Source organism: Ursus maritimus, unplaced genomic scaffold, assembly GCF_017311325.1.
Source record: "Ursus maritimus isolate PB19 unplaced genomic scaffold, ASM1731132v1 scaffold_9, whole genome shotgun sequence".
In the NCBI taxonomy this organism is placed as follows: Eukaryota; Metazoa; Chordata; class Mammalia; order Carnivora; family Ursidae; genus Ursus; species Ursus maritimus.
In genome coordinates, this window is record NW_024427107.1 from 73032538 (window position 1) to 73055353 (window position 22816).

General features: G+C 51.2%; 1 protein-coding gene across 2 annotated transcripts in view; it reads right to left on the minus strand.

Moving 5' to 3' along the window:
• The window catches only part of ZFAT (zinc finger and AT-hook domain containing), a 206638-nt gene that overhangs the window by 103743 nt on the left and 80079 nt on the right, over positions 1–22816 (minus strand). For both annotated transcript variants that reach the window (XM_040626166.1, XM_040626167.1), the window contains exons 4-7: positions 14836–15024; positions 12908–13058; positions 6248–7698; positions 5229–5461 (exon numbers count right to left, since the gene is read on the minus strand). In XM_040626166.1, coding sequence (XP_040482100.1) covers positions 5229–5461; positions 6248–7698; positions 12908–13058; positions 14836–15024 — 2024 coding nt within the window. The remainder of the gene's footprint in view (positions 1–5228; positions 5462–6247; positions 7699–12907; positions 13059–14835; positions 15025–22816) is intronic.

The following is a 22816-nucleotide window of genomic DNA, read 5'->3' on the forward strand; positions in this document are numbered from 1 at the left end:
CGCCCCCCGTGGACTCCGCCTCGGTCTATAGCTCCAGGACAGGTGCCTTGGCCCCCAGAGCAACTGGGCAGTTCTAAGTGTGACACTAGCAGTGGGTGGAGAGTATCAAGCCTGCCCCCGGCCACCAAGTGTATTAACGATCACATAAGTAATACCCCTGTAAAATATGTGATGTCAAGTTTAAAAAATAGGGTGGGAGATTCCACTCTGAACAATCTCTCAGGAATAAAAGCACGGTGATGGTGTCCGCTGTCCTCCGTGGGCTCACTCATTCATTCCTCAGACCTTCCAAGGGCCCCTGTTATGTGCCAGGCATTGCACTGAGAACAGAGGTATGAGATACTGGCCCTGCCCTCCTGGGGCCCGTGAGCGAGTGAGAGCTGCCACCACACACAGGCAGAAAAGGTGACCCTGAAATTGTGACTGATTTGAACAAGCTAGGAAAAAAGCCTCCCCCCCACCACGGCCCCAACACATACAAAAAAAAAAAGAAAAAGAAAAGAAAAGAAAGGAAAGGAAAGGAAAGGAAAGGAAAGGAAAGGAAAGGAAAGGAAAGGAAAGGAGGAAGGAAGGAAGGAAGGAAGGAAGGAAGGAAGGAAGGAAGNNNGAGGAGAGGAGAGGAGAGGAGAGGAGAGGAGAGGAGGGGAGAGGAGAGGAGAGGAGAAAAACCAAATGTGTTCCATTTGGGATTTTGACTCAAGGATCCCGCTGTCAACCGAGAGCAGCTCTGTTTTGCCGGGCGAGCCCCTTCAATTCTCGACCCCCGCCTTGCTCACAGGAAGCTGCATCTCATACACAGGAAGCTTGGGGGGCCCGAGGTCTCCCGCACTGTAGATAAGCGCCCAGACGGGGCCACACAGAAACAAACTGGTCTGTGCCCACGGAGGAAAAGACCATCCTCTCCTGGATCCTGGAAAAGAAAACCTTGTATCCAATCACTTTTCAGTAACATTTTCCTCCACTTAAAAAACAAAAAACAAAAACAGACAAACCCGTTGATTTCCAGAAAGATACTGGAGGTAGTAGCTCCCTCTATGTCTCTGTGCTTTGCTGGCAACATGTTGCTTTACTTCCAGCAAGTAGGAGTAAGACGTTTTAAATGTGCCCTTGTAGCCAAAAACAGAGCGCACACTTTTCAAAGACAGGGACCAAGAGCTAATCTGAAACGTGTGATGAGAGAGCATCCCGCCCTGGACGGATGGATGCCACCTGCGCGCCCCGCTCCTACCACTCCCCCTCGTCCTGCTACTGCTAAGAAGGACAAGCTGGCTCAGACGGGCCGCTCCCCTGTGGCCTGGACCTGCGCTGAGTCCCTCACCAACAGCATCTCACTAAATCCCCCCAACAACCCGGGAGGTGTGTCACAGACCAGGTACCAGAGAAGCGAGGAGGCGAAGCCACACCCTCTGAGGGGTCCAGTTAGCAGGTGACACCAAAAGATGCCCTTTCCCCACTGCGGGCTGTGACTGCTACAAGCACCCTCAGACCAGCCGGTTACCCGTGAGCTCGTCTTAGAAGGAACACAAGCTGGAGATAAAGGGAGAAGACTGACATGTCGTGAACGCCCACCACATGCTCCAGTTCCTGCCATTTCAAGCGTTGTCTATCAGGAGGGACTTACGGGGCAGATTCCCAGGTCCCCCTCAAATTACAGTGGAGGCATTGAGCCCAGCAACCTCTCACCCCCATGTGACTCAGATTCGTGACGTCATGAATTACCTCACCTGGGTCAGTAACAGAAACTTATTTAGAGGGACCCACAGGAGGTCACCCATTTGACACTGCCATCTGGGACACACACGCACACACACTGATACATGAACATACTGAAACACGGAAACGGGGGCACCTGGCTGAGCGTCTGACTCTTGGTTTCGGCTCAGGTCATGATCTCAGGGTCATGAGATCGAGCCCCACGTTGGGCTCTGCGCAGGGTGGAGTCTGCTTGAGATTCTCTCTCTCCCTTTGCCTCTGCCTCTCCCCTGCCCCGCAAGCCCGCTTGCTCCTCCCAATCTCTTTCTCGAATAAATAATCTTGAAACACAGAAACAAAGGTCTCAGAAAACAACACTTAACCTCGGGTACGGGTGCCTAATGTTAGTAATTTCTATTTTATCCTATGGCATTTCATTTTTTAAGAGATACTTACTAGTTGTGACTCACTAAACTGTTTCACAACTGAACTGTTTCACAGACCATGACCTACGGACAGCAAAAACTGATCTGGGCGTTCCACACATTTTCTAATTTACATGCCACAACTTGAGAGGCCAGATATGGTACCTAATTTTCATGTTACAAATGAGAAAGCGGAGGCTCGGCAAATGCCCTAGATCACGGAGGTGGACATGGGGTCTGGGCTACAGCACTCCAGAGCCCAAAGCCCCTGGCATTACACATTCTTCAAGTCTCCCCTGCACAAACTCTGCACAGTGCCGTAGAAAGGGGGCTTGCTCCAGCAACATCATTAACTACTGCCTTTGGCTGTCTCTCCACACTTCCTTGATGCTAATACAGCCTTGACTGTAAGTCACACAGCCTAGTTCCTCAGGAGACGGAGGATGTGGGGGAAGAGACCATATTAAATGTACTCACGCCTTCTGACCACTGAGTGCATCATTAGCAAAGACATGGTTAAGAGTCACAGAAATAGGAAACTCAGCCAAATTATCCCAGGGTCCTACTGCAACTAGAATGGACCTGGATGGAGGCCCATCTGGGGTGGGGCAGGGGTTCAATTTAAAATTTCCTTCGTTTTGCACTACATGGGAATTGGAGTTGAAAACAGGCAAGTGCTGGATCAAATGCAGAAAGTCCAACCAGACTTTTAACACACCTGGCCCATCTCTCTGGGTCACACGTAAGGGAACCAAGCCCCAGGCTATGCGAGGTCACACCAGCACTGCTCTCCCAAGCCAGGTAGACCCTTCCCTTACCGGAGCCCTCCACTCAGCACCTGTACATCGTGAAGCTCATTCGTGTTATCTCATGGGACCCTCACCACAACCCTGAGAAAGAAGAGTATACACTCACTCTGCCATTATTTATAAACTGCATGATTCCCCTTATACGGAATCCCCAGCCAGGCCAATCCACAGAACTAGAAAGCAGAATCGCAGCTGCCTAGGGCTTGGGGTGGGGAAAGTAAGCGATGCTAGCTAACAGAAGATCTCCCCACCAGGTCAACATTTCCCTGCTAGCTTCGGCTTCATTCCAGGAATAATTTACAGGCTCAAAAAACAAATGTCGTCTAAACTCGAAATACTGGAACCAATTTTCATAAATGATGCCATCTTACATTGGTAATACAGTCCATGTGCTTCACGGAAAACGTTTTCAATAACCTAGTGTAAATACAAAAGGTTTCCCCTTGGTGTGTGCTGCCTTCTCTGCTGGGAGCTTCCCCCTTGCCTCTCCCTTGACCAAATCCTACTCATCAAGCTCAGAACCCCTCCTCCAGGCAGCCCGCCCTCCTTTACCCTGACCTCTCCGAAGTGGTGTGGGAGGGGAAGGCACTTTGTGTCTCTCCATGCAGGGCAACAAGTCCCCAAATGGTAAGTAGAATAAATGACAGTAATTCTAACAATCAGTGGCATATGGTGCTTACTCCATATCAGGCATCGTTCCAAGACATTTACATATATTCTCTCACCTCACCCTCCTGAGGATGGGTAAACTGAGGCATGGGGCAGTTACAGGACTCAACTTGAAGTCAGATGCACGGCCAATGGGGGACGTTTAGCCAGCACTAAAACCCACAGCCTGGTTCCTGGTCTTAACGGCTACACCCCAAGGCTGCCCCTGGCATCCTGTCCCCATGTTGGCCTCCCTCCCTCTTGACTTCATACGCGTTTCTAGCAAGGTCATCGTAATGACTTCTGCCACCCCAGTTTCCCCCGCCCTGAGACAGCACTAGAAGCACTAAGAATCTAACAGCAATTCTGTAAGGAAATAGGAAGAGCCTGCCTTCGTGCCCTACTGAGAAAGAGAGAGAAACACAGCTAAGAGGCCCCAGGTGACAGGCAGTAGCGGACACATGGTCAACAATACAATCACTGAGCCAGGTTCTTGCCAGAACATTCCATCTTATCCTCCCAGGAATCCGGGAGAGCTATATACATAGACAAACATACATTGTGTCTGTAAGCATGTATTAAACATGTGTATGCACACGTGTCTACACGTGTGTATAATACACACGTGTCTGCGCATAAATGCATAGATAATACGCGTGTGCGTGTGTGAAGATGGAGATATACTTTCTAATATATATTTCATACAGAAGGCCGCCACGTCTCAGAAAGGACAAGAGACTTGCCCCAATATCCACAGCTCATGAGTGCTGGAGACGGTATCGGCAGGCATCTAACCCCAAAGCACGTGCCCTGACCCACCCCACTGCACCCGTAACACCCCGACTTCAACCACACTGACAAAGTGCCACAGAGTGAATGATTTCTGTGCTGGAGCACAGTGGAAGCACACCAAGCTTCCCCGCCTTCTGTGCTATCTGTCATATAAAAAGGAATGTCATTAAAGCAGAACCACACCTGGGGCCAGAGGGGCCTCCTTTATACCTGCAGAAGGCTCAAATCATGCTCAGGTGTCCGCCCCTTGAGTGACGTGAGAATTTGCAAAGACATTCATTAAGTTACATAATCACCACCGGAGAATTAAACAAGTTTTACCGTTATGAATATTAACAGCCTCTTGGATTATGTTATCATTTTTTTTTTAATAAAAACGCTTCACAGACAATCTCTTGCAGATAGTCGACAACCAACAACACAAGAGGATGACAGTGGTCATCACGGTTTACTGTGCTCTTCCCCGTGAACCCAATACTGCCTACTGCCTTCCAGGCACTATCGAACTCAGCCTCTCCACTCTTAGTGGCAGCTCTTACTACTAGTACCCATTATTAATAACTCTTTATAAGGTCATTTAAGAAATCCTTGCTTTATTTCTACTCTGCAGATCTTCTGTAGTTTTTCTCTGATGCTGAAAAATCTGTATAGAGACGAAATTTGTTCAACCAAATCATTCTGCGACATCTGAGACTCTCCCTGCAAAAGAATCCCGGGGTGAAGCATTCTGAGAAGCGAAGCGCCTGCTTGCGGGCACTCGCGTGCTGGGCCCCCAGGAAGCAGGACAGCGCCCCAGGCACCAAGGGTAGAAAGCGGAGAGCACCCGGGGCGGACGGCGTGGCCGCGCAGGCTTGCTACTTACCAGCTCTGTGTGAACTTTCAGATGTGCCTGCAGCTTATATTTATCTGGGGTGTTGTAGTCACAGCCGTCGGTGGGACACTTCAGCAAGATGTTACTGTGTTTCTGAATAACATGGCGCTTAAGGCAGTTTTTGGTGATGGAGGAATAATGGCACTGGGAGCAATGGTACAGGTGTTCCCGCGTGTGGGTGCGCACGTGCATGTCAAAGTGCACCTGGTACCAAAAAAGTTTGCCTAAAAAAAATCATCACGTGAGAACCAGGAAATTTCTTTTATAATGAATTTGATTTTCTTGTTATGATTGTTTACTATTCCATTTAGCTCCCTCTCCGGCCTGTCCAGGTCACCCTTCACACCTTCCTCACTTCTGTCTGCAAATTACTTGTCAAAGGCGGGAGGCTGTAGACCTTAAGGGTGCTGCTCTGTCTGCATGACGTCAGAGCTGGGCGAGGAGGGAACCCGTGTTTACTGAGGACCAAGGACAGCGCCGAAGACGGCTGTGCTCATGCCTAAGTCAGAGTCTCCATACGCTATGACACCCGGGCCAGAGCAGGGCCTCCTACATCCGGGACCACCAGCTCCCCGGGAGACTCAGAGGCCAGGCCTGCACCGTGAGCCGGAAGGGCTCTACTCGGGGCTCCCTATAGACAGCTGCGCTGACAACATGGCCACAACTTAAGCTGCAATTTACACCTGTCGTGTGCCAGGAGGACCATTCTCCCTCGTTCCCATTCTGGCAGAGGTCGTGGCATAAACCACTGCATGCTCTGGACCACACCGGCGTGGCTAACTGTCCAGTCCCCCTGGCTGTCTCCACGAAGACTCTTCATGCTAAACGGTAACACAGGTGGCCACCTGTTACTATCTACAGATGCTGAAGGGTAGCTCATTTGGAAGCGGTTCTTTGCAAAGAGACATGAGCTCGAATCAAACACGAGGGGACTCAAAGTAAGCTGGGGATGGGCGGGGCTGCTGGGAACGGAGCTCACTGGCCACTGGCCCAGCTCTGCCTCTCCTTACCACAGTATTCACACTCCAGGTCCCCGTACACCTTCCGGATCCTCTCACACAAGCCAGTGTTCATCCGTCTCTTCTGTAAACCGTCCAGGATCTTCATGAATGCGCTGATGCCAGCCCGGTGCTCAGAGGCAGGTGTGCAAGAGTCAGGCTGGGGCAGGGCCAGGTCCCCTCCGCCCGTTACCAGAGCAGGGTCTGAGGCCTCACCTGGGTTCGACCTGAGACACCTACCAGGATCTGGTCCTTCGGATGGGGGAGCAGCCACTTCCTGCCCCGCCCCCGGGGGGCTCTCGGCACCCTGCGTGTCCTGGCTTGTTTCCGCGCGTCTGGCCTCAGACAGCAGTGGTGTGACTTCTTTGCCCTGAGTCTGGGAGGAGGCTCTGTGCGGGGCATCCAGGGTCTCCTCAGGAGCTGTGCGAGCCCCAGCAGAGGAGGTATCGTTCTTCAGCAGAAACTCATCAGAAACCACCGAGTGCGAGCGAAGGTCCGAGGAGTCCACAGCAGCTTCTAGCTCACAGGGTGGCAGGACAGTGCTTTCGGCCTGGGGGGCGGCTAAGTGCGCGGGCGGGGCAGGCTCGTCCACGGAGGCCTCCGTCTCCTTCCGTCCCCCCTCGGGCTGAGCATCTCTGGGGCAGGCCGCCTCCTTGGGCGCATTCACCCCCTGGAACACAAACTCTTCCTCTGCCAGCTGCAGCTGGCCCCCCAAGGCTTCTTGCTGGATGTCCCCGCCGGGCTCCAGCAGGCAGAAGCTCTGGTTGATGGAGCTGGTGAAGACTCCAGGCTCCTGCGCGGCCCCGTGCGCCTCGCGGATGTGGGAGCGCAGCCGGATGGAGCTGACAAACTTCTTGAGGCATACGGCGCAGACGTACACGAAGGGGTGCTTCCTGACGTGCAGCTCCAGCGCCTGGTACTTGGTGGCCCCGTGGCCGCAGAGCTCGCAGGCAAAGGGCCACTTGTCCCCGTGCACCAGCATGTGGCGGTCGCGGTCCAGCTCGTTCTTGAACTTGCGCTCGCAGATGTGGCAGTCGTACAGCAGCTGCCGCTTGCCCTCCCTGGTCATGAGGCAGAGCTCGTCCAGGGCCTCCTTGACCTTCTTGTCCTGGGGGTCGTGCGCGTCTCGGATGTGCTTGATGAGGTTCTTCACGTCCGAGTACTTCTTCTTGCAGAAGCGGCAGTGCTGCTTGATCTTCTTGTGCACGCGCTCGACGTGCACCTTGAGGTGCCCCTTGCTCAGGCAGGTGAAGGAGCAGCAGTCGCAGGCGAACTTCTCGCCGGTGTGCTTGCGCAGGTGCACGTTCAGGTTGGCCTTGATGGCGCTGGCGTAGCTGCACTGGGGGCACTTGTAGGGCTTCTCGTTGGTGTGGATCCTCAGGTGCGCCTGCAGCGAGTGCTTGAACTTGAAGACCTTGTTGCAGTACTCACAAGTGAAGATCTTGAGCTGGGTGGGCCCTAGCCTAGAAACAGACGACAGCACGGTTACAGTTGGAGACACTGCACCTCCCTAAGGACCTTGGATTCCTTCTTAGGAACCAAACACCAAAGGCTCACAGTCAACTAAATGGCCCTGAGCAGGACCACGGGGCCGAGGATGGGTCTCTGTCCCTCAGGGGCTCCCAGGCTGGGGGAGAGCAGACAGGTGAGCGCGTGGCTGCACGCCAGTGTGGCCAGTATGGCCAGTGTGGACAGGAACCACATGCAGGGCACAGAGAAAGAGACCCCTAACCTGCACTGAGGCGGCTGGGAAATGCTGAAGAGGAGACATCTGAGTAGAGGCTTGCAGAACAAGAAGAGGGAGGCAAGAGGAGAGACAGGGAAGAGGGATGCGCATTCACAACGAACACAACAACGGCTGTGCCCCAAAGCTGGCCTGGACGGTTCCGGCTACGTGACCAGTCGTCACGGAATGAGCTCCGATGGCTCCGTCAGACCAGATGCCATCTGCCCAGGTCTGCTCCACAGCTGCAACCATCCACACGCGCCTGCTCATTCAACCAGCTGTCGGGGGCACCCCTCTGCCCTCTGTTGCCACTCAGTGAAGACCCACATCCCCATGTCCTCCCAGGGCAAGTGAACCGGGGACCTGGCCGTCGGGAGCCGAGCTCCGTGTCTGCGCTTCTGGTGACGAAGGGTCTGCTGGTGAGCAGAGGTGGGGGCAAGTGCTCGGCTAGGAGGGCACGCGTGGCCCGGCCGGCAGCAGGCAGGTGCCCAGGAACGGGAAGCCGCGTGTGCATGTGCACCATGCCACGTCCCCTGCAGCGCCATCAGTAACCACGCTGGCGTTTCAGTCTCTGTCGTCCTCCTTCCCTACAGCTAGTTCAGCGCTCACATGGGGAAAAGAGGGCTACTGTTCAACCGTCGTCTGCTAACCTCACAGGCCACTTATCAATGATTGTCATGTATGAATACCTGCCCATGTGTTTCAGGCACTGTGTCAGCATTTGTGTATGTGGTGGAGAATAAAAGCACCATCTGCCTCATGGACCTCTTCTCTCCCAATATGGCAACATGTAGGAGATGGTCTAACAGCTAACAATTACTGAGTACGTGGAACGTGGAACGCTATGCTAAGTACTTATTCCCAGCCCTATGGTTACACCCATTGTAAGGATGACAAAACAGTCTCCGCCCGAGGTTGCACAATGAGTACGCGGTGGAGCCAGGACTGGACCCCCAGTGGACTGAGCCCCTAGAGGCTGCAGCTTGCTCCTCACCCACCCCTAACGCCTGCAAACACCACGCCCACCACTCCCCCCAGTGTGACTGCACATGGAGTCCTGCATGGGGTTTCCAGTGCCGCTGCAACAGCCCTGCCTTGCTTCTGGAAGCAGTGAATGACGGTCACCAGATGGTCACCCTGCAGCAGGCAGCAGGGACAGGAACTGGCAGATGAGCCAGACAGGCAGGTGAGGCTTCCTCTCCTCCATAACTGCTCGCTCTGGACGCATGTCCAGGTTGTCCACGGAGGTCCTCAGAAACACTGACCATCACTTAGCGCTGTTAATCAGACACCATTAAGATGTATGCACTGTAACTGCAAAGTCTATATTTATGCAACTATCCCTACAACTGTATTTGATCAACACAGGTTGCCTTGTCTTTAAATTAAAAATATTTAAATCGATTGTAGTTCATAAACACCAGAGGGTACCATTCACATAATGTAATTAAAATATTCAAATCTGAAAGTCAGTGCTACGCGCCTGCATGTGAAACCCAAGGCTAATTTCAGGAAACTAATTTGGATCTTTCTCCAATGACAAAGAAACCCAGAAGGTGATAGATTTTATTGGTATAAAGAACACTGGAGAAAGAAACCCTGGATTCAGAATGTTAATTAAATAAACAAATCACGGTATTTTCTCCTCTAATGCAAGATCTAAACGGTCTTAGGAGAATCTTTTGCTCTGATGTTTCTTGGTATCATTACACAAATACCTGATAAAGCCCTCAGTGCCCTGTTTCCCGCCAAGGATAATGAATCCGATGAAGACTCAGCAGCGTGCACGTGACTGTTGGGTGCAAACCTTGCTCGCTGTGACCGTGACCTGATGCACAGAGCTACAATGTCTGCACGACTGCTGTTACACTATTTCACTCCAGATGTTCCCATGCAGGGAGACAGTCACTCTCACCACTGCATTTAGAAAGTGATCAGGCAGAGCTTTTAAAGGTCAGACCCCTTGATGTTGTTATTCCACGTCTGGAAATGTATTGAAAGAAAGCATACAAAATTGGAACAAAGGTGCTCACTGCACAACTTGCCACAGCATTGTTAAGAGCAGAAAACTGCTGGAAGGTTCCAACACAAGGTTCCAACATAAGGAAGATTCCAGCTTGTTTGCACATTTATTTTTTTCCTTCTTTCACTCATTCAAAAAAGTACACCAGGCCCTGGGGACACAATAGAGATAAAAAGAAATACAGCTCATGCTGTCTTGGAGCCCACTTTCTGGAGGAAGGGATGGGTCACAGTAATAACCACAGAAATGAGCAGGTAAGGACCACAAGCTCCCTGCGGTGATTGGGAAAAGACAGGATGATGCTCTCTGAGCCCAAATGAGGGCAGACTGATCAGTCTAGGGGGCAGGGCAGGCTGTCCTGAGCACTGGACATTTGAGCAGACAGCTAAGGATGAATAGGAGTTAAGCAAGCCAGGGACAGGGGAGGCATCCAGAATAAGGAAGAGGCACCTGCAAGGAGAGATCAAGGAAGTATAAGGGGCCCAGAGGGCTAGAGTACCTGCTGGAGCCCAGAGACCACGGGTAGCCAATGAGGAGACAAGGCTGGAAAAGTGGCAGCCCCAGGAGCCTCTGCAGGCCAAGTTCTCCCAACAGCAGTGAGGCCTTGAAGGGTACAATCAGATGGGCATTTTACCAGATCTCATTGGCTACAGTGTGAAGAACTGAGTAGATTACAGGGGCGCCTGGGTGGCTCGGTTGGTTAAGCATCTGCCTTCGGCTCAGGTCCTGATCCCAGGGTCCTGGGATCAAGCCCCACATCAGGTTCCTTGCTCAGTGGGGAGCTGGCTTCTCCCTCTCCCTGTGCCCCTCTCCCTGCTTGTGGTCTCTCTCTCTCTCTCTGTCAAACAGATAAATAAAACCTTTAAAAAAAAAAAACAGAACTGAGTAGATTACAGAGCATTGTCATCACAATCTAACATGTCACGACAGAAGAATTTGTGAATAATCTGAGTATCGGAGGAAAGTAAATAGAACATGATTAGGTACTAAAAGCAAGATACAAAATTGCACTATAAAATATAAACTCAATTTTATAAAAGACATGGGCTGAAAAAAGGTTGGAAGGAGATACATTAAAAATATTAACAGTGACTATTACGGTAGTGAGATTACAAACGATGCTTGTTCTTACAGTTTTCTGGACTTCCAAAATTTTCCATAGAATCAGTCTGTCTCCTATTAATGCGAGAACCTACCTGATACGTTGATGTAACTGAAAGTTTGTATCTACAAAATGCAAAAAAAGTCTCTTTCCTAACTATTTTGTAATTTGTACTATAAAATATTGATAGAATGCATGACAATTGGAATATAGTCTAAATCTGCTGTTTAGATAGGGTGTCTATTTGCCTGTTAACCAGATGACCAGTTAGTGAATCCCTCCCCAGCAGACCTTGAAATAGTGTGCAGATGGTTAGCTAAGGTCTACAAATCAACTTGAGACCAGAAAGATCTTCAAATTTAATTCCATGACAGTTTTGCCAAAGGAATGAGTATTTTTACAACTTCATCAATAAATTCAGTTGCTCATAGCTGCAAGCGTACAGGACTGAGGCTACAAATTAATGAAGCATCCCGTGTGACATCATGTGCATATATTTTGTCATTTATTGTCACCACTAAAAGAAGTCAGACCGTACTAGAGACAATCTTACGGCTGGGATAATGGAGGCTCAGAGGCAAACCCGCTTATGTCGGGTACTATAGAGTAAAAGCCTCATCCAGACGATAGCCACGTCTCTCCTGCTCCCTCTCCTCCCCAGCTCCTGGTACATAACAGGCGTTTAATCTGTGGAGCTGAGAGTAGAAGAGTCGAGAGCCAAGCCAGGTCTCCTTGGCACTAAAGCTATGCTCTCTTCAAGAACAGCTCATTTCCCCTCTTCCAGAAACAGGTGAAACCCACTGGTGACTGGCATTTTTACCGTCCTTCCTCTCAGCTGGGAAAATGTCTGCAGAGCTCAGACGACCAGTTTGCTAAAGCCACCTGAGCTGGTACCAACCACAGCTGAGACGGGGTCCCGGGGAGGGTGTGGAAAACGTACCTACTCATTCGCTACAGTTGCCAACTGACCCAGTGTGTTCGGAGGGGAGTTTTCAATGTTGATTACAGTTTTAAATCCTCATATTCTTTGAGACAGCAATTTCAACTCTAGCAGTTTATGCCACAGGAAGTCGTGAAGAAGCACGGAAAGATGAAGGCAGCAGAAACTCGAGGGCAGCACTGTCTATCCAGCAAACACTGGCTACAGGAGCTACAGGGCACCCATCCGATAGCAAACGCTTGTTACAAAACATGGACTGACGAAGATTTTCAATGTGAGGCAAGTTAAAGAAAATTGATAACAGGACATTTGCTATTTTGTATTAGAAAAAAATAACAAAATTAAAGTGCTATATTTCAGTATATCATGAGAAAATTATGGTGGCATATGACCAAACTGTCAACAGTAGTTACTTCTAGAAGAACTATGGGTTACTTTAACCCTACATCATCTGCAGTGCTGGAAGTTTCTAGAAGATGCTTGGTTACTTTTAAAAGTGTGGGGGGCAGGGGATTTTTTTTCTCATCACAGTATGTGCAGCTTTAAAAATCAGCAAATTTACTAGGGCCTTGTTTATACCTCTTTTTATCAAGGTTGAACATACATTTGCCTTAAGTAAAATGCTCCACCTTCATTAAGCCAACTGGTGCTCAGTTCCAAAAGCATGGGGACCTGCCACACATATCATGGAAGCAAAGCAGGCTCGGTCAACACACAAGATCCGTAACGGAGGGTCTGACTCCTAGGTTACATCAAGAAACCAATGTCCTCCACAACTCAGTTTGCAGAGTCCTGATAAGCTAACGTGCTCGTCGTCTGGCCCACTACGGCCATCACTGGAGTCCAGCTCTGGCTGAAGGCACACGGCACAGACACCTCACCTGCTGGACTTCATGGGCTGCTCATACGGTGTCTGCTGAATGGCATACTCCTGGTACCCTCTCCGAGGCGCCAGGTCAGCCGTGGTGGCCTCGGGGTTGGCAGTGCCGGTCTCCGGGGGCCCGGCCTCCACTGGAACGATCTTGGTAGCACCTGAGATGAAGGTACAAGGCACCGCACGTTAAAGAGGCACCACGAGGGGCTCTGACCCCACCCCACGCAGGAGCAGAGCCCCTGAAGTGTTTCTTTACTATTTGGCATGCTTGCAAGGTATCGGTTTTCCTGCAGTTCACACATTTAACTTCTGTGTCTGTGTCTGTGCTAGTGTGTTTGCGGAGGGGAAAGGGCAAGTTTTCTAGTAATCTAGCAAAACATCCTTCTGGGCCTCCTGACTGGCACAGTTGGTTGAGCGTCTGACCCTTGGTTTTGGCTCAGGTCATGATCCCAGGGTCGTGAGATCGAGCCCCACGTCAGGCTCCCTGCTCTGTGGGGTCTGCTTGAGATTCGCTCTCCCCCTCTCTTGGCCCCTCCCACTTTCTCTCTCTAAAATAAATAAATAAATCTTTAAAAAAATAAAAAAACATCCTTCTGGGGTAATTTTCAGTTGATCTATTGAAAAAAACAAAGACAGGGACATACATACACGTTATACCTCCCAGGTTTTCTACAGGACCACCTGCATCCCACTCAGAGTAAATGGAAACCCGCATCACGAGATTATGGAGCAGGGGCATCAGCTGTGAACAGGAATCGAAGCTGCCAGGTGTCCAGGCCCACATATGACATGACCTTACCATCGGTGGGCGCCTGTTTCCACCCTAGCAAATGAAGGGTGTGGAATGGAAAACCTCAAAGGTCCCTTAGCTTGTGCACTTCTAGGATGCAAAATGATCAAAGACCCTGTACAGCAGTGGACACGAGCGCACACATGTGCATCAAAGAAAAGGCTCCAATCTACCCCATCTCTAGAATAGCAGAGGAACCAATTACGCATTTACCCCCACTTACAGAAATCTCAAAGGATTACCATCAATTTTAAAGAAATTACCATAGGAACCTCTAGAGACGGCGGAGAAGAGGAGCCGCTCCCTCTCCGAGGTTTTGCTTCCCAGGTCGATACACTCTGAAGTAGGCTGGGGCAGACGAAGCAACTTTCCAGAAAGTTCTTCTAGCCACCTGTTTTTACAAGCCTTATTTCCTACCGACCATCCTACTCCGCGCTGAGGTATAAAGAGGCACTTGTCCAGCATTTCCACTTTAAATAAGGAGTGACCACTCTTACCACTGAAAAGAGCTGCTGCTCTTAAAATCCTACACTCGATTTTTAAATATTATTTGACAACTATCACCCCAAGTGAATAGGAAAAAAAACATTATAATACTTTGGAACCTGCTATCATAAACTGCTTTTTGTCTAAAGTATCCCTTCCTGAAAGACCTTTTTTAAAAAAGGTAGTATAATATCTCCACTCTATTTTATGTGAAAGGAAAGGGAGACCGAAATCGGATTATAAAATACACAACGAGCCCACTAAAAATGGGCAGAGGGACCGTGAAAGCGCGGGTTCTGGGGAGCAGACGCATCCGTCTCGTCTGAGCGGGGCTGTCTCCCATGGGGGCCCCATCACTGAGGACGGAAAGGGGAGGGCACTCCCCAGACAGGGGCTGGGCCAGGGGAGCAGAGGAAGAAACATGCTGATCGGGCCTCTGGCAGCAACAGCAGCCCCCCCCCCCCCCAACCTCTCCTCTAGACGCTATCCACGACAGTCCTGCAGGAACCGGCACTTCCGTGGAGCCACAGAAATGGGTAACCAGAGGGAGACCCCATCAGGGAGCCAGCTTCCCAGGACTACAGGGTCCAAGCTGTCAGGCTGTCCAGTACGGACGTGCCAAAAGATGCGTTTTGCCCCTTCCTGCTTGCTGTGGTCACCTGGAATAGCTTCGTGGGCCGTTAAAACCACACTTATGATGGGTTTCTTCACTCCAGAAATCTGCCCGGCCTCCTTTCCTGAGGGGATCTTCTGGACTTTCTCTGTCCTCTGTGTCCGCGGCCTCCTCGGGGTCTTTTCTCGATCGTCTTCCTTGTACTTCCTTTCCAGTTCAAGGTCAGATTCATCACCTACAGAGCAAATAATACCCAGATGTATAAAATATCCTTTTGTATCAGTGACAGAATTGGAGACTGCACATAACCTTTTTATGGGATAGTAAAAGAAATATATGTGTGTGATATACACATGCTGGTCCTCACTGCTGTGTGGGCCTGTCTCTCACTTCAGGCATTGTCTTTGGTTCTCTGGGCTCTCATCTGATTCAGCAAATACTCCCTACACCACTGCCATGGGCCACCATCGAGGCACTGGGGATCCCGTGCTGATACAGCAGGCATAACTCTTCACCTTGTTCTCACGAAGCCTACCAGACCTCAGAGTTACTAAAGAAGATATGATCTCCAAGACTTACAGGCGAGGAAGAATCATTCAAGCTACAACTACTAGCTACCTTCTATGGTGGATAGAAAGGCCGATAGGGCCCTCAAAAGCCCTGCAGTCTGGTGGGAGAGACGGGTGCAAGAAGGTGCGGGCAAGGACAACCAGCTGTGGCCAACTGAAACGAGGAGCGACGGTAGAATCCAAAACCATCAGCTCTGCCTAGTGTTTTAGCTACAGTTTCAAGGAGACGCAGGGAGGTAGAAATAAAACCAGTGGAGGGAGTAACAGCTAGGTCCTAGAGGGCCTGAGGTCCATGAGAGTCTGGGGCCCTCCATCCCTGACGGCAGCACTCACAGAGACCAGACTAGGAGTGTGGATGGGCGAAACCGCCAGATGGGGCTCCAGTGACAGAGCACAGGCCCCAGTGCCAGCCAGGGCCGCCCTGTCGGGGCTGAGGGCAAAGTCACCAGATTCCCTGACTGTTCAAAGGGAGATGGGAAATCCAGTTTTACATGAAATCTTCTGATTTTTCAAGGTTGACAGTAATAAAAAAAAAAAATCTTAAAGCAATGGGAGGGCCAAGCACAACATGTCTGAGGCTGCATTTGACCCACAGCCCTCCCCTGCTGCCGTGGAAGGAACATTTTATGTGGGGGAAGAGCTACCCTGCATCCGTGCTTCAAACCCATGCCACCACTGGGGACGAGGAGCTGAATGGGTTCAAAAGACATTTCAACACACGAAAGAATGGATGTGTCAGCCTCAGAAGGAACAACAGCTAACCCCGCACAGCTAGACTTGGCAGTAGCCCGAGGGCTAAGAAACACTTCGATACGAAGTGAAGAATAAAAACACAAGCCATCTCTTAAAGGCAGGCTGTTCCAGATTCCGAAGGAAACACAGGGGAGGAAGGGGAAAGACATCTTCTGTCTTAGAATCACAACCACAACCTGCAATAACCTGCCCAAGAATCACCTCTGGAACGTCATGACAAGCAGAAGGAACCATTCCACACAGCCTGTTAGCAGACATGAGCGGAGGGCGGGGCCCTGGTTGTGGGACAGGCACATGGGCGGACGGACGGGGGGGCTCGGAAAGCACTGGCAAGAGGCGGGGGACACGTCACGCAGGTGAAGTTGGAACCACGCAGCAATAAGGCAGAAGCTGGAGAAGACCGGAGAAACCAAAGGGAGACGGCCTGGGGCAACTCGGTAAGCCTGTGCTTATCACGATTCAGGTCTGCCTACAGCCAGACCCGCACGTCAACATACCAACGAACGTGTGGAGGGACAAGGTAACATGAAGAAGCACAAGTTCTCGGGGAGGCCTGCTTGTAGAAGGAAGGCTCTCTCAAGATGAGGATAGGAAAACACGTGGCTAATGGGGCAGACTGATCAAAACATACACTAATGTTCTGTGTTCTACAGATGACGTCTTTTGGTGCTTGTCCCCATAATGCAGGTGTGCCCGGAACATGTGTAGACCTGGTGGAAACAGTCTTAGGGAATTTAATTGCCTGGAAAGGGTCCTTAGTCACGTAATTAGTGTGAGCACGAAACACATTAACATTGAATTGAATAGAAAAATTAGCAGATGAGAGCATGAATCGGACGGACTGTGCATTACTAGTCCCCAAGGCCAAAGGGGAAAGTCAAGGACCATCACACAGGTCCATCCTTTGAGGAACACGACAAGCCCTGCAGAGCTAAAGAACAGGCAAAGCAAGCGACCAGCAAAGTCGCCACCAGGGCTCACATTTTGTGAGGCTGGATTTGCACCATGCCTGATGGGAATGTTTGATATCACCCTGCAGTGGCTATGTTAAAAACACCTCAAAAAGTCTACGAATTCCCTCAGTCACAGTGGTTCCTTACGGGGCCTGCATAACTGGGTGATACGCGTGCACAGGCAACTACAGTAGAACATACTGGGTGCCATGAAGACATAGAAACAACAGACCAAGGGATTTTTTTTTTTTTTTTTTTTTTTTGCTTTTAAAATGACACTCCACTTTATAAAAGAACTCACCCAGGGATACAATTCACTATGTGGATGACACAGCAGGAACAGATATGCTCACATTAAAAAAAAAACCCAAAAAACAAAAACCACCTCCCTGAGAATTTGAGCTTGCCATGAGCTGACCCCAGGGTTAACAGCATGAATCAACTAAAACACCAGGAGCATCTGCCCCGCGGTAACCCGCATCGTCAGAAGGGCTCTCATAGCCGTGCCCTGGACAAACTGGATCCTGACTCTGCTTTATTTATTTTTTTTAAATATTCTTTTTTTTTTTAAGATTTTTTTTTTTAATTTATTTATTCGATAGAGATAGAGACAGCCAGCGAGAGAGGGAACACAAGCAGGGGGAGTGGGAGAGGAAGAAGCAGGCTCATAGCGGAGGAGCCTGACGTGGGGCTCGATCCCATAATGCCGGGATCACGCCCTGAGCCAAAGGCAGACGCTTAACCGCTGTGCCACCCAGGCGCCCCCCTGACTCTGCTTTAGACACCGTATGTTAGGCAGGCACTGCAGAGCATGCTGTGGGGATGGTGGATGGGAGGAGAAAAAGGTGTGGAAGAGCCTGAGTTGGCCTGAGGTGGAGAAGAGGAAGGTGCGTAAGAATCTTACGTCTCCACCGCCAGACCCACTCCCAGTGCCCCTGCCTCTTCAAGAGTGGCGCCCCTCCGGCTGCAGGGACAGAGCACGCTGCCCCAGTCCCGGTGCCCCCCCCCCACCCCGGCAGCTGGCCCACAGGACCTCAGTGCAGTGAACGGGGTCTGGTTGAAGGCAGGCACGGGGCTTCTGGGAGAAGTGTTCCTCCCTAAGAAGAAAGAAATGTCCTTCTTCTCCAACCAGACATTACCATGTCCACTATCCAGAACTGAGACAAACACCCAGAAACCACAAGAGATCAAGCAAAAGACAAGTCAATGCCGTGAAGGTCCTGAAGGGAAGGACGGACCCCACGATCCTGATGGCAGCTGTGCCACTGAGCCCATCGGAAACCACTAGCCCTCAGAGACCTCGTGACCCGAAAGAACGGCCACCTCATCCTCAAACACATCTGCAGTTGGTGCCTCTGCTGAAGGTTATCTCGACTAACACACACTCCAAACCAATCTCCACCCTGGCCTAAGAGTGAATCGTTTCAAAATTCCAACATGTCCCTGTCCCTGCCCCCTGAACCATTCAATGGCTTCCCTCCCGTCTCCATTAAGAGAAAGTACTAGATAAAGCCCTCTGGGATTTGCGGTAAATCCTCCCTCCCAGGACCCCTGAACCATCAAGGCCACGCCTCCCATGCACCTGCCCACCGGTACTCATCTGCTCACCCCCTGGGGCTAGAATGACACTGCATGACAAGCCGACTAAATACCCAGGATGTTTACTGTCTCTGGACCTTGCACACAACATCCTCACCCCACGACCCCAGCCTGTCCAAATAACAAACAAGGACACACAGATTTATGCACGCACATGCACGTACCAGTGTATCACCACATCAATGGCTGGACTCCCCACACTGCTTTGCAATTTTCTATTCAGACGCCTCACTGTGCTGTGATCTCCTGGAGGGTGGGTCCACGTCTTCCTGTTATTTTACAAGCCTAGTGCAGGCCTGGAGCAGAGAAAGGGACTGCCCTAGGTGACAAGACCTGCTCTGCTGTGCTCAGAGAAGCCCAGCTGGAACCAACAGTACAAGTCACAACAGGTTTCAGCCAGAGAAAGAAATTTCCAGCAGTGAGAGGTGTCCAAGGAGGGAAGGGTAGTTTTCAGTGATGCATTTCCAAGGACAGTTTTCAAGGAACCTTCGGATCCCGTTTGTGATGCTGTGGGGAAGACTGCACCACCTGGGAAGTCAGACTAGGCAACCTTGGCCTCTCGGAACTCCGGGCTGACTCACAGGGAGATGGAGCCTCACGTGGAGCACGGCCGTGGAAAGAAGGGGGCAGCAGGAAAGAGGGCAGAGGAATGAGCAAGAGGGGACAGTAGGAGAAAAATTGGAGTAGGGCAGGGGGCGACAGAACACTCTTCACCTCCCTCCCTCCTGGATGGGCACCAGAGTCCAGTTTGTGCTTTGTGCAGGTTCTGATCCCCCCACAGAAGCACCAGTGGGGCTCTGGCTGTGCCCCCTGGCCCATGTCCAACTCTGGCAGCAGCTCCAGAGGACAGCTCACACTTACCTTGTCCTCCAGCATCCCACCTCCGCTGCACAGGGTGCCCTTCGGGGTCCCAGCTGAGCCCGGAAGTGAAGACAGCTCAATATGATGGGGGGCAAGCCTCAACCAATAAGGGAAGGGAGCCAGCTCATAACCGCTCTGGGCTCCTGACTTGGGTGGACAATTCTGGGAGCCATTCCGAAGCTTCCAGATCCTGGAAGAGTCGAACCTCTGCTGACTGTGGCAGTGAGCCCACTAACAAACCGTCGGCTCTCCTCCCTCCCTGTCTCACCTCCCCATGCCCTGGCTGCCGCCTCCTGGGATCACCATCCCCATAACCTGTCTACAGCCGCGCTACAGCCAGGCAAACAGATGCTAAGACACTCTCCACTGAAGACCACCCCAAATACACATGTCCCCTCAATTCTCCGTGGCCTCATGCGACGTGGAGCCACAGCCCATGGAGCTACATTCCATTCTCGAGAGCTTCCAAGAAGGTCTCTGTGCGAAGTTTTCCCACTGATTCAGGCACCACATGGCGAGCACTGTCCTCAGCAGCCTTGGAAACGATTCTTGGAGATTGTGTGATGCGCTCCCTTCAGCAATGCAGCACCATGGACAGAAAACAAAGTTCCCACGGGAAAAGCAGCATGTGCGTTCAGGGAGTAGCAAAGAATTCCAGATAAAACACCAAGCATGAGAGACGTGAGCCTCCCTGTATCCTCACGGGACCCAGCTCTGTACTCCTCAAAGATGTCTTTTCTTTACGGAAAGGCCTCGTGGGCTCAGCCGGGAGGTCCCGCTGGTGTACGCTTTCCCGAGAGCTTGCTAATTCCACCGCCTGCCTGACAGTCTTCCAGAAGTTCTGCAGATACTCACCTGCTTCCTCTGAGTTACTGACTTTTTAAAACTTCCACCTCGTCCCAGCTAATGCTTACATTCCTCCTGGTTTCTTTTTCTGTCCGAAATCCAATAGCTCCAGGATGGGTGCTGGTGTGTGCCCTGCACACGGCTGCTGGCAAGTCACGCAGCAAAGGGCCCATTGGAGGACAGAGGATGGAGGTGGTGGGGGCACCCTGCACCCCAGAGTCAGGGGTCCCGGGCTGGACTCCACTCGACCGTGTCCAGCGGGACTTTGGAAAACTGCTTAACTTCCATAAAATCCCTCAGAAAAAAATAAAATAATGACACAGACCACCCCACCAAGGACTGCTTTGAGGACAAAATGACACGGTTCACATGCAAGTCCCAACACACATTAAACACCCATCGTCTCCACCCTGTCCTAGGAACACCTGGGACACTACACCATGCCCTCAAGACCACTCTCATCCACTTGCCCTCACAGTCCACCCTGACGGGCACGGTCTGAGTCAGCTGTGGCAGCTCTAACAGAAACACCACAGACCGGGGGGCTCGCAAACAACAGAAGTCTGTTCCTCACGGCTCTGGAGGCTGGAAGTCCAGGAGACTTGGTGCCTGTTGAGAGCCGGCTTCCTGGTTCTTGGTGCCTTCTTGTGTGTCCTCACGTGGAGGAAGGGGTGAGGAGGTTCCCGGGGCCTCCCTGATGAGGACACTAACCCCGTTCATGAGGGCTCTGCCCTCAAGACCCAATCATCTCCCAAACGCCCCACCTTTTGATACCATCATCTTCGGGGATTAGGATTTCAGCACAGGAATGTGGCCTGGGGGACACACACATTCAGACCACAGCAGGCTCCTGCAGAAGAAATAAAGTTGGTAGCCAGAGGCAGTCTTGGGGCACAAGCTTCCCCACCCCTGCCCCTCGGCATCTGCTGGTTCATCCTTCTATACACAGAGAGCAGCACGCAAAGAACAGCAACGGCAAAAAAAGTCTGGGGGCCACCGCAGAGTCAGTGATCCTAAAGCCCGAGGGGCAGACGGGTGTTAGAGTCACTAGGACAGCTGCCTGTCCTCAGGCTGTTACCACCCCAACAGCTCGAAGGAAAGCTGTCTACATGGGCAACCAGTCAGGGCACACAGACCCCTCAGTATTACCCACAGACGGCTTCACGGAGACCTGCTGAGCAGCAGTCTGTCCCGGACACACGTGAGAGTCCTGTGAGCTCTGATTTATTAAGTAAATTGTAGACAGTCTCAACCATGACTACATGCACAAATCCACTGCCACGAGCCTTCCAAGAAACACAAGGTGAAGGGCATTTTGCAGACAGTCACACTTCTGGGTGACCAGACCAGCCGTTCTTCACCTCGGGCAAAGGTGACAACAGAAGAGGGGCACGGCCTGAGGCACATCTGAGCGTCTCCCCGCCTCCTCCCCAGGCCGCCTGCTGCTCAAGTCTCCTTCCACTCCAGTCTCCTCCCTGGTGCTTCTGGACGTGACGTGTGCGGCCATGCTGCAGCATGGAGAGCGGGGGTCTGGTTTCCGGTCTGTGGCGGTAATAATCGGCCCTGACCTCCTAAGGAACCTCCCCTGACAAGTCCTGGCCTGGCCCTCCACCCACGTTTACCACCCAAACTCTCCCACGACTGTCCGTCCTCGGGGCACGCTCGCTCCAGACCCCACACTGCTAGAACCCGAGGCCAATTAAAGCACCAGGCGCTGCAGACACGATCACTTTTATCTTCAGGACTGTACGTGATTGTGACGCGCAAGGGCTTAGGCGGCTGTGGGTCTGACTTCAAAGCCTGTCTCTTCAGTTTGCCTGCCTGCTTGCCAGTCACCCTCTCCTCACCCTGGTTAAGTATTCATGTGAAGCACTGCTCTTCTGAAAACAGAATTTCTATCTATAATAGTAAGTTCAACAATAATTTTCTACCACTTAATAAAACATTCTCTTTGTAAACTGACTTCTCGCTCTCCTCTTATTTCCAGAACTTCTCCGTGTCCATCCTTCTTAAACCAAACACCATTTCTGCACAAAAGAAATAAATATTTCCTTGGAATTGTCAAAGGACTACAGGATGTAGTTGTTCTTCACCAGCTGTGGTTCATTCAACAGGCCCTTCTGGAGTACCAGGCTCTGTCCTAGGCACTGGGGACACTGTGTGTACGAAACAGAGAAAGAGCCCTGCCTCCTGGATTTTACACGCTAGTAGGGGCATTCGATATCTTTAAAACATGATAAATAGGTAAATTACATAGTATGTCAGAAGGTAACTGGGCACTTGGAAGCTGGGCAGGTCCAAATGTTCAATGTGGAATCCAGCACTCTACTTCTGATCTAACAAACACAACTCACACACCCATTTCCTACTGATGAGGACAGTCCCTGTGACGTGGCTTATTTATTTACTTGTTGGCTTGGTTGTGTCTGTTTCCCAGTGATGTGAG